This window comes from Cyclopterus lumpus, chromosome 15 (assembly GCF_009769545.1).
Source record: "Cyclopterus lumpus isolate fCycLum1 chromosome 15, fCycLum1.pri, whole genome shotgun sequence".
Taxonomy (NCBI): domain Eukaryota; kingdom Metazoa; phylum Chordata; class Actinopteri; order Perciformes; family Cyclopteridae; genus Cyclopterus; species Cyclopterus lumpus.
The window spans coordinates 24,191,272-24,203,588 of NC_046980.1; the positions used below are offsets into that span (position 1 = coordinate 24,191,272).

The window sequence follows — 12,317 nt, forward strand, 5'->3', positions numbered from 1 at the left end:
CCAGGTTTCACCAAACCTTCTAAAAACAAAGTGCAGGGCATTAAAAACGTTTCAGAGTCTTTTACAGTCATAAAAACAGTCTCCACAGCCTGGCAGAACGGACATAGATGATCTCCAGTCCTCTTCTTAATAGGAGGTTTATAGATCCTCCATCCTGGTCTTAGTCCAGAGCCCACGGGACTTCAGCCCGAGAAGAGACGCAGGTGCGTCCGTCAGACCAGGACCAGCTACATCCACCACCTTCCTTAGTGGTTCCAGAGGAGCACAGCATGCTGCTGAGCCCTGGTGTTGCACTGTCCTGGACATCCATCCTGGCCCCGTTCACCAGAGGTTCCTCCAGTAGCCAGTGCAGTGAGGCCGCTTTAAAAGAGTTCCACAGCTTAAAAAGTGACTGGTAAAAAGGAGACAGTCCACACCGTTTTAAAAGATTAAAATCCATTAAAAAGAGTGCAGTGTCTACCCCCAGACCAGTGCCTTCCTTAAAAGGCAGCTGGTCACGTCCCTCCACACCACATCTCTGAACAAACTGGAACCTGAATGTTGCCACTCTGCTGCCAATGTGGACCAGCCCCTGTCACCCTCCTCTTTTGTTAAAAACAGCACATTCTGAGGGAGCCAATGCAGCCGGTCCCAAAAGAAATCTACCAAGATGGCCTGCAGCTTGTGCGTGAGGCCTCTAGGTGGCTCCATGCAGGCCAGCTTGTGCCACAGAGCCGAAGCCACCAGGTTATTGATCACCAGCGTCCTGCCTCTGTACGACATCTGGGGCTTCAGCCATTTCCATTTGGCCAAGACTCCCTTCATTTTCTCCACAACGCCATCCCAATTCTCTTTTACAAATGGTCCGTCCCCAACATACAGCCCGAAATACTTTAGCCCATCCTTCTTCCAGGTCAACCCCCCTGGTAGACTGGGTGCCCCCCTTACCACCAACTGCACACTGCCAGAGCCTCACTATTTGCCCAATTCACTTTTGCAGCTCCTCCTATGAATCGCCACCTTAACGTGGTGGAGGAGTTTGAGTGGCTCAGTGATCCTGGGAGCTATGTTGTCCGGGGCATCAGCCCCTGGTAGGGTCTCCCAAGGCAAACAGGTCTCGGGGGAGAGCCCAGACTAAGAGCGGTTCAATAAACCCTGATGAATAGCAGCCCACGGTCTGAAGCTACCTTGCCCGGACAAGGGAAACCGGGGCACCCTCCCGGAGCCAGACCCAGGAGGGGAGCTCGTCGGCGGGCCAGGCGGGAGACCTGGGCGGGCCGATCGCTGGCGGCATAGACTAGCTCTAGGGACGTGGAACGTCACCTCACTAGCGGGGAAAGAGCCGGAGCTGGTTCAGGAGGCGGAGCGGTACCAGCTAGATATAGTTGGGCTCACCTCCACGCACAGCATGGGCTCTGGAACCAAGCTCCTGGAGAAGGGTTGGACTTTGTCCTTTTCTGGAGTTGCCCAGGGTGAGAGGCGCCGGGCGGGAGTGGGGATACTCACGAGCCCCCGGCTGAGCGCCGCTGTGTTGGAGTTTTCCCCGGGGAACGAGAGGGTCGCCTCCCTGCGCCTACGGGTTGCGGGGAGTAAGGCTCTGACTGTTGTTTGTGCTTATGCACCAAACAGCAAGAGTATCCGGCCTTCTTGGAGTCGGCGGGAGGGGTCCTGGAAAGGGCGCCGCCTGCCGACTCGATTGTTCTCCTGGGAGACTTCAACGCTCACGTGGGCAATGACAGAGAAACCTGGCGGGGCGTGATTGGGAGGAACGGCTTGCCCGATCTGAACCCGAATGGTGTTTTGTTGTTGGACTTCTGTGCTAGCCACAGTTTGTCCATAACGAACACCATGTTCGAACATAAGGTGGCTCATAAGTGTACCTGGTACCAGAACACCTTAGGCCGGAGATCAATGATCGACTTTGTAATCGTATCATCTGATCTGCGGCCGTATGTCTCGGACACTCGGGTGAAGAGAGGAGCAGAGCTGTCAACTGATCACCACCTGGTGGTGAGTTGGATCAGATGGCGGGGGACTCGGCTAGAGAGACCTGGCAAGCCCAAACGTGTAGTGAGGGTGAACTGGGAACGTCTGGCAGAGGATCCTGTCCGGGAGGTCTTCAACTCCCACCTCCGGAAGAACTTCTCAAAAATCCCGAGGGAGGCTGGGGACATGGAATCCGAGTGGACCTTGTTCAAAGCCTCTATTGTGGACGCGGCTGCTCGGGGCTGTGGCCGGAAGGTCATCGGTGCCTGTCGTGGCAGCAACCCGAGAACCTGGTGGTGGACACCGGGGGTGAGGGAAGCCGTCAAACTGAAGAAGGAGGCCTTTCGGGCCTGGCTGGCCCAGGGGTCTCCTGAAGCAGCTGACGGGTACCGGCGGGCCAGAAGGGCTGCAGCGACGATGGTCGCGGAGGCTAAAACTCGGCATGGGAGGAGTTCGGGGAGGCCATGGAGAAGGACTTTCGGTTGGCCTCAAGGAAGTTCTGGCAAACCATCCGACGGCTCAGGAAGGGAAAGCAGGGTCTACCCCAGGCTGTTCTCAGCAGGGGGGGGGAACTGCTGACCCGGACTGGGGACATCGTCGGGCGGTGGAAAGAACACTTTGAGGAACTCCTAAACCCGGCCAACATGTCCCCCGGAGAGGGGGCAGTGCCGGAAGACTTTGGGGTGGATTCACCCATATCCCTGGCAGAGGTCGCTAAGATAGTCAAAAAGCTCCTTGGCGGCAAGGCGCCAGGGGTGGATGAGATCCGCCCTGAGATGCTGAAAGCGCTGGACATTGTTGGGCTGTCTTGGTTGACACGCCTTTTCAGTATCGCATGGGGGTCGGAAACAGTGCCCATGGACTGGCAGACCAGGGTGGTGGTTCCCATCTTCAAGAAGGGGGACCAGGGAGTGTGCTCGAACTATAGTGGTATCACACTGAATTTAATATCGTCATTTCCCTCCATGGAGCTAACTCGTGGCTCTGTGGATGATGATGTAGCTTCCTTGGTCCACCACTTTGGTCCAGACTGAAATATGTGACGCTCCTGATTCGGACTGGAGGAGCAAGTCCCAGAGAGATACACCAATTAATCAGTTACCAAAAACATGATAAAGTGTTCCTATAAATCTTTGCAGTCTGTGTTGAGCTGAATAAAGTCCGAGCTGTCTGTTTGCAGTCGAGGGAGTCGGTCACTTCCTCGGTACATTTGTAAACTATCTCACGTTCCGAGCACACAGAGGTTGACCTTTATATGACTTACTTCCTGTTCTCTCTGCACACCTTGACACCTCTCTCTCTCTCTCTCTCTCTCTGAGCGTGAGTATGGAGGTTGTGAGCTGAGACCGTTAGCTAGTTAGTTAGTTATTTAATGCTGCTTTTCTCTCAGTATTTCCTGGTGAAAGAGCAGTGTATGTGGTAGTGTCACAGTGGTGTTGTGGGGTGGTGATCATGGTGAATTATTACTGTGACATCATTGAGGTCATTTAAAACCCAAACCTGAACCATAGCGTTGTCACATGATAACACATTATATAATATAATATAACGCAGGCAGACACACCCTGCTTATAGAGCAGATGAGAGAAGACGGGTACGTCGTTTCATTAGCAGGACTAATGTAATAGTCCAAATGTCACACACATTCACACACCCTCCAACAGAACGGCGTGGTGTTGACGGCAGCTTCAGGTTCAGCTGAACAGAATCCTCAGCCTGCAGGCGGCGTGCGGCTTTCATGTCAACTCAAACCGAAAAGAGCTCTCAGGCCGCGGGGAAGTGAGACCGGTCGGACATTTCAACAGCAAACAGCTTTCATTACTCAAGTCACTACATTTGCGTGTTAGTGTTTTACATAGAAACCTATTGGCCGCTGCATGCAAATGAGCTCCAGTTTCTCTGGTCGTTAGCCTGCCCAGTGATCAAAGGGGATTCCCCCTCTGAACTGAGTTGTATTCACTTTTAACAGCTTCAACTATTTCAAGAAACTCACCGCATGTTGCTCAATTCATTATTACATGTAAAGAACATGTGTGTCTGGCAGCTAAACTACATATACAAACCTCAGAAATACAAGTGTCATTTCTGAGCTTGATTGCCACAATACACAGACAACGTAGAATATTTACGACAGATGACTGCTTTGGTGTGTCAACATGACTAAATATGAGGTCCTATTTACTTTCCAACTCCACAAACATACCAGCTGATGTATGCAAAGGCCTGGAGGAAGATGAGGAAACACATGCTGTGTGTGCTGTGTGACGTCAGCGCCTGTTGAGACCAGAAACCTGGCGTAGTGTGGTGGATGTTTACCTTGTTCTCTCAGCTGCAGCTCAGCAAGACTTGAAGCAGCAGCTTTTTAATCATCCCGACTGACTCCTGTCAAACAAGCAGCAGAGCATCAGCTGTTTCTCAGGGCCGTAAATGTAGACAGTGCAGGTACAACATACATGTATACATATATACAGTATATACACATATATACATGTGTATACATATATACATCATTTACACTTGAGAAGAAACATATGATAATGCCTCCACAGTGAATGCAGCATCCAGAATGTGAGAGAAGTCTTGATGAATCGAAGTGCACATTTTTCTCCTCATCCACGCGAATGTGTTTCAAATATCAAGAATCGAGTTAACGTGGCGAGGAATGGATTTACAAATGATGTAATATATACAGAATGTTATGTTTTATGTTCAAGGCAACATCAGGCTTAACTTTACATTGTAAAACTATATATAAGACAAAAAAATACATAGCTATAAATGTATTATAATAATGGTGTCTGATACTTAGTGTCAGTATCTAACCGATATGTGTTCTATATGTCTGCTTTGCAGGGTTTCTCCAACAGTTATAACACATACATTACACATGGTTGGCTTATGTTATGATTGAATAATTTACATATGCATTCACAAATTGTCTTTGGTAAAAACTCATCTACACTTTACTGTTATTCTTTTTCCTCATTGTAACATTTATGAGAACGACACTAAACCTCTGACCAATAAAGACTTGAGTTTACATGGAAAACAGAAATACTATAAACTATATCCAAGGAACAAGTGTAATAAAGTGTGTCTCCAGCCTACCTGTGTACCTGTGTCCAGACCAGACGGTGAGTTCAAGTTCAGACACGAGAGACGAGTTCTTCATGCGGCACGAAGACTTCATGACACACTGATCAAACACGGAGAGCTCGCTGTTTGTACTGCTTAAAGACACACACACACACACACACACACACACACACACACACACACACACACACACACACACACACACACACACACACACACACACACTCACACACACACACTAAGACACACACACACACACACACACACACACACACACACATACACACAAACACACACACACTCACACACACACACTAAGACACACACACACACGCACACACACACACACACACTGTCAGGATCTGTAGTGTTGTCGTGTTTCCTGTTTTATTTTGAAGTCCTTGTCTCTCGTGTCCTCTGTTTCTCTGCACTTCCTGTCCCTGTGATTGTCTGCTCTGTCCCTGATTGTTTCCTCCTGTGTCCAATCACCTGCACCAGCCCTCTGTATTTAAGTCCTGTTCATGTCATTCCCCTTTGTCGGTTCGTCTTGTCCAGATCGTGGAAGATCTTGTGGGTGAGACTGTTTTTGAATCCTGTTTTTGTATCCTGTGGAGCAATAAAGTTGCTTTTCCCACGTTGACGGCGTTTGGGTCCAGTGTTTGTAGCTGCACACATAACAGAACGAACCGACCAAGGATGGACCCAGCCTACAACCCCTTCGAAGGGACCCGCTTGGCCTATGGGGGCCCTCGTAGCCTCCAGAAGGGGAACTACAACCCCCATAGGGTCTCGGCACCAGACCCCTTCAACGGGACCCGTTTGGCTAATGGGGGGCCTCGTAGCCCCAGGGGCAGAGGTCACCCAGGCCCAGCCCCAGAGTGGGGGGCGCAAACCTCCGGACCGCGTCGGTGGAGGGTTCCGGCTGCCGCCTCTGTGCCGCAGACTACTCCGGTTCCCGCAGTCGCCTCCGTGCTGCAGCCCTCGCCTGTTCCTGTTGCCGCCTCCGTGTTCCGGCCAACCCCAACTTCCTGTGACCTGTCAGACTTCCGGCCGGCCCTTGCTTCCTTTGCCTTGTCCCAGGACGCTCTCCGGGACATGATGGAGTCCCTCCAAGCGTTAAACAGGGTCCTGCTTCGGCCGCAGTCTACGCCGGTTCCTGCCGACGCTGCGCCGCAGTCCACGCCGCAGTCCACGCCGCAGTCCACGCCGCAGTTTCGTGTCCTGTTGGCGCCCCGGCCGACCCCGGCTCCTCGTGTCCCGTCGGCGCCTCGGCCGACACCAACTCCCCGTGTCACGTCGCCGCCCCGGCAGACCCCGGTTCCCTGGGTCACGTCGCCGCCCCGGCAGACCCCAGTTCCCTGGGTCACGTCGCCGCCCCGGCAGACCCCGGTTCCCCGGGTCACGTCGCCGCCCCGGCAGACCCCGGTTCCCCGGGTCACGTCGCCGCCCCGGCAGACCCCGGTTCCCCGGGTCACGTCGCCGCCTCGGCAGACTCCGTTTCCTCCTGTCCCGTTGCCGCCCCGGCCGACTCAGGCTCCCTGTGTTCGGTCACCAACCCTGGCCGCTTCCGGCTTCTGTTCCCGGGGTTCCTTTGGCACGGCCTACGGCTCCAGAGCCCGGTTCCCCTGAGCCCGGTTTTCCAGAGCCCGGTTTTCCGGAGTCCGTCTGTCCGCCTGGTGGCCGTCCTCCTGCCCGTCCTCCGGAGCAGGTCAGTCCTCCTGGTGGCCGTCCTCCTGCCCGTCCTCCGGAGCAGGTCAGTACTTCTGGTGGTCGTCCTCCGGCCCGTCCCCTGGACCAGGTCTATCTGCCTGGTGGCCGTCCTCCTGCCCGTCCTCCGGAGCAGGTCAGTCCTCCTGGTGGCCGTCCTCCTGCCCGTCCTCCGGAGCAGGTCAGTACTTCTGGTGGTCGTCCTCCGGCCCGTCCCCTGGACCAGGTCTATCTGCCTGGTGGCCGTCCTCCTGCCCGTCCTCCGGAGCAGGTCAGTCCTCCTGCCCGTCCTCCGGAGCAGGTCAGTCCTCCTGGTGGCCGTCCTCCTGCCCGTCCTCCGGAGCAGGTCAGTACTTCTGGTGGTCGTCCTCCGGCCCGTCCCCTGGACCAGGTCTATCTGCCTGGTGGCCGTCCTCCTGCCCGTCCTCCGGAGCAGGTCAGTCCTCCTGGTGGCCGTCCTCCTGCTCGTCCTCCGGAGCAGGTCAGTCCTCCTGGTGGCCGTCCTCCTGCCCGTCCTCCGGACTTCTTCTGCCATGCTTTTGGTCCCGCCTCCGGCTCCCCTCCACCCACCCTGGGGGACTGTGTTGGGACGTCTGGAATCCGCCCCCTTGAGGGGGGGGGGGGGGGGGAGAGAGGGAGGGAGAGAAATAAAGTGTCGTGTTTCCTGTTTTATTTTGAAGTCCTTGTCTCTCGTGTTCTCTGTACTTCCTGTCCCTGTGATTGTCTGCCCTGTCCCTGATTGTTTCCTCCTGTGTCCAATCACCTGCACCAGCCCTCTGTATTTAAGTCATGTTCGTGTCATTCCCCTTTGTCGGTTTGTCTTGTCTAGATCGTGGAAGATCTTGTGTGTGAGACTGTTTTTGAATCCTGTTGAGCAATAAAGTTTTCGAGTGTTTGGGTCCAGTTACCTGCAGCTGCACATAAAACACACACACATACACACACACACACCCCAAGACACACAGACACACACACACACACCCCAAGACACACACCCCAAGACACAAAGACAGACACACCTAGATACACACACACACACACCCCAAGACACACACACACCCCAAGACACAGATACACCCCAAGACACACACACACACACTCCTAGACACACACGTTTAGGCCACAACAAGGACTGGGAGAAGGGGAATGAAAGGAGGAAGAGAGCTGTAAGGTGTGCCCAGTGGAGCCAGCAGCCGACCGGGTGGACAGGTGCCAGTGGATGTCCTTCCTGTCTGGGGACCCTAACTGACGCCTCTCTGGGGACCCGAACTGACGCCTCTCTGGGGACCCGAACTGACGCCTCTCTGGGGACCCGAACTGACGCCTCTCTGGGGACCCGAACTGACGCCTCTCTGGGGACCCTAACTGACGCCTCTCTGGCCGAGCTTTGGTGAAAGGTGACACGTTGAATACAGTTTGCGTCAAACTGAAGAACACCAAAGAGTTCCCCATGCATGATGTTTCCTCAACGCAGAGGTCGTGTTAATCATTTCTCCTTTGACCACACACTGCTGGGATAGATAATCCAATATATGTCGGACAAAACAAGATTCATCAACTTGGCCTTTAGGAATTGTGATGGACATGTTTCACTAGACATTGAAATATATTTAATATGTAGTAAGACATTGCACAAGGTTCAGTACACTTCTGATTAACTCCCCTTTTCCTTTGTATTATGTAGTTTAGTCGTCTTCTACGGGTGTACATCTTCACATGCTTGTTGTATGATGACACTTACTTGAAGGTGATTTAATGTGTTAATAACTGACCATAGTCCGTATATATTGTGAGCTGGTAGTAATCCCCAGTCCCACCACAGGGTGGCGGCCTGGGCTGAGGATGATTTTCATGTTTCATGGTTTTTGATATAGTGTTTATTTCACACAATGTCTTGGTGAGAAAGTCTGGAAACCGTAGTTTTTATTAGGAGAAATGGTAACTTATCTTTGTATAAACTATCGTAGTTAACAGGGTCACACATTAACTTTATTGTCCCCAAAGTGAAAACCATCCTGTCTTGAACATCAGATACATAAAACACAATCATATAAATACAACTTGCACATGACAACATGTCAACCATGTGATAAAAGCCACCACAAACACTCTATGAGAGCACATTAGACAGCAGCTCGGTGGTCCGAGAGGCTTAAAGAGTGAGATGTTAACTCTCTAGTGCCACCGTGTGGTTAGTGGTGTGAACTGAATCATTCTCATCCGCCCTCTCAGTTTCAGCTTACTTTCTATGAATAAAAGAGGGTGAAGTGATGAATATCGAGATGAATAAAATGTCAAATGAGACACACTTGTACAAAATGAATACAGCATATAATTACCGATAGTGACTCCAGCTCCTATGATGATATGCATAGCCCTCTAAGAGCTGGCGCTATTCATCCTCACGCGTGCACGTCGTGAGGATTAGTTCCACGTGCCCTCCACGGGCCTCAATTACATCTGACACTTTTGACCTGTAACAGCCTCCTGGCCGTAGTTCTGCTCCCACTTTCATGTCTCTGACGTTACATAATACATAACTAACGTTCAAGAGCTGCTGCGAGTTGGTTAAAGGCGAACATGAAAACGGATGAAAGGGCACAGAGAAGCCCAGGAGGTCAGAGGTCACTCCTCTGAGGAGGAGGCGTGATGACGTCACAGAGGAACTGTGTAAAGGAGCGCTCTGTGGAGGTAACCACCGTCTGGGGAAGAGGTTGATCATTCTCTGTGGTCAGCAGCGCTTTGTTTAAACCAGGATGTGTTACTCATTAAAATGGTGACAGTTGGCCGGCGGTGTGTGTGCAACGGCGACCCTCCCTTTTGGTTTTGGTGAGCAAAGAAAAGGGCCACCGTGTCTGGAGGGCGCCTCTTTCTTGGGGCGAGTATCTCGCCAAGTTGTTTTTTTCTCACCCGATCCATCCACCACCCGGGGGGGGGTATGAGACCACTCAGCAACTCATGTGGGGTCAGATGTCACGATGCATAATTCTGGACAGCGTCACCTTCAAAGCAGGGAGGGGTCGGGCCAGCTGTCACGGCCTTCCCGATGTCCGTGGCGGAGACGGTGGTGTTGTTTCTCACTGCGGCCACCTGAGCAAACGGGAGCGAGCGGCCTTTTCTGTGTCCACTCTACGGAAGGGTTGGAAGCACACCTGTGAAGGGCCGGGGCTCTGGGGAGCGAGGCCATAGTGGAGACGTCTGGCCGGTAGACGCTGAGCCAGTGACGGTTGATCCTTAACTTGACGCTTCCTGTCAGATCGTCCGCTGCTGTCACGACGCCCGGCAGGCCAAGAGAAGGAGCTCCACCGTGGGGCTCCTGACCACGGTCGGGGATGAAGAAAGCCGTGAGTCTGGGGCTCCTCCTCCTCCTCCTCCTCCTCCTCCTCCTCATCATCCGGGGTGTTTGGGAAGTCTCTTCAGGAGTTGTCCAGCTCATCCTGAAGTGGGCGGCGCCGAGGCAGCTTCCACAAACCGGGATGAAAGTGATGACGTTGACTTAAACTGAGGCCCACTTGGGCTTTTATTTTATTTTATTGAATACACATTTCCTTGGCTACATGTCCTGTTATGTTTTCAAAATCATGCTTATTTTTATTCATTCTATTATTGTATGTGTCTATTCAGTGTTGATATTATAGTATAGTATTATATATTTAGTAATGAGTTATGCTTGTTGGCCTTTAAAGCTCTGCGTCGTCTGGAGCCTCAGAATCATGCAGCACATTGAGCATCAAAATGCACTCAAAGTACCAAAAATAAAAAATGACCCATTTCAGATTAATGAATATTAAATTGCTGAATTATTGTGTTTGTCCCATTAATGTAGCGGCTAGCGGCGACTATATTCATGACTGAGCCCCGGCTCTTTTTATATCTTTATGTCTCCCGAGAAGCATTTTGTGACGTTACTTTTGTACTGTAAGTAGGTGCTGTACTCATGCATTATTATTATTATTATTATTATTATCATAATAATAATATGATCATCATTATTATTATCATTAATATTATTATTATATGTTGCTGCATTCATGTTGTCATGTTAGGTACAGTAAGTAACCAACTATACTTCATAGAAAGAGAATTAGAGAAAGATGAACGTCTTATTCAACGTGGGATTAGTCATGTATGAAAAAAACTAATTGTTATTGATCACTTATGATTATAATATTATTGTCAGCCGTGCTCCACTTTGTTCTGACATGTATATATTTTGACGTATAATGTGTGGCGCTGGTTAACAAGGCCGACTGGAACAGACAGATGTCACACACACACGCGCGCGCACACACGCACGCACGCACACACACGCACGCACACACGCACACACACACACACACACACACACACACACACACACACACACACACACACTGTACCGGCTGAGCCCATTAGACCGTCGCCGCCGTGATAGCAGTCATTACCGCTGGATTCCCCCGTCCGGCGCGCGCCCCTCGCCGCCGCTTAATCTAATTAGAGAGTCGGGCTCGTGGTTCGGGGGGGGGGGGGGTGGGGGGGGGGTTCTATTGATATTCATTAAAATACGTGATTTATCACATAAGCTGTGTGAGCTGCGGCCCGCTGCAGAAATAACTGCGGCCGAAGATTTACTGGATCCGACTTCATCTGGAGCCGCGGAATTATTAATGAATTATTGGACTGGATTAATAATCCTGATTTAATATTGCACCAATTATGGGCTATCAGGGATGGTTAAATAGTTTACTGATATTATTAGGGATTTGTATTAAAAAAGCACTGATTATAATAGCAAAACAATTAGACGTGAAATATTGTACGGAATTATAGACAATCAGCTCAACATATAACAATATCAATATAAATATATCTATTTATATATTTACAGATCCGTAAATTAATTAATAACCATCATGTTCCAACACAAGTCATACCTTTAGGCATCTCAAAAAATACATTATCATTGCTTAATGGACATCTCAGGATTACACACGTTTTTCTTTCATTTTGAACCTTAAAAAACACCCAATCACTAGGTTTGGAATTTATGAATTATCTAGTTATCTAATCCGACCCATAAATCCCGACAACAAAAAAAAAATCACAATATTATCTATCTGTGTTATTATTTTTATAATATTTTAAATGTAACCCCAATTTGGCGTCAGCCTCTCCGTGTCTTCTTCTTTCCGTATTCAACAACAACAACACAAACAAAAACAACAACAACACCTCTTCTCCAGTGATGCTGCTTATTTGGTAAATTGTTAAGAATATATTCAAAAGTATGATATTTAAAATAATCCTCCACGTGCACGCGGACACTCCGTTTGGTTCGCTCCGGGCCTTCCGCGGCAGATAAAGCCTGAGCCCCCCCCCTTTCCACTGTCATCATTTGGACGCTAGGGGGAGCTCGAGTCCACGTGTTGGTCCATGTCATGAGGCATGACAGTGACGGAAGTCTTTATCTTTTACTCTAAAGAACATTCTTTCAGATGACGTCATTTCAACACACACAGTCCAGCAGCTGGTGTTCCCTGAAGGACATGAGAGGAACTGGTCTGACCTGT

The 12,317-nt window shown here is 50.5% G+C and overlaps 1 protein-coding gene across 3 annotated transcripts in view; it reads right to left on the minus strand.

Moving 5' to 3' along the window:
* The window catches only part of LOC117744500, an 11,169-nt gene extending 5,950 nt beyond the window's left edge, over window positions 1-5,219 (minus strand). For 2 of the 3 annotated variants that reach the window (XM_034552841.1, XM_034552840.1), the window contains exons 1-2: window positions 5,074-5,219; window positions 4,282-4,347 (exon numbers count right to left, since the gene is read on the minus strand). Coding sequence is in view for 1 of the 3 variants with exons in the window: in XM_034552839.1 (XP_034408730.1) it covers window positions 5,082-5,155 (74 nt within the window). In the remaining 2 variants the exon portion in view is untranslated. The remainder of the gene's footprint in view (window positions 1-4,281; window positions 4,348-5,073) is intronic. The other variant, XM_034552839.1, reaches the window with a different exon arrangement.
* Window positions 5,220-12,317: the final 7,098 nt, after the last annotated feature.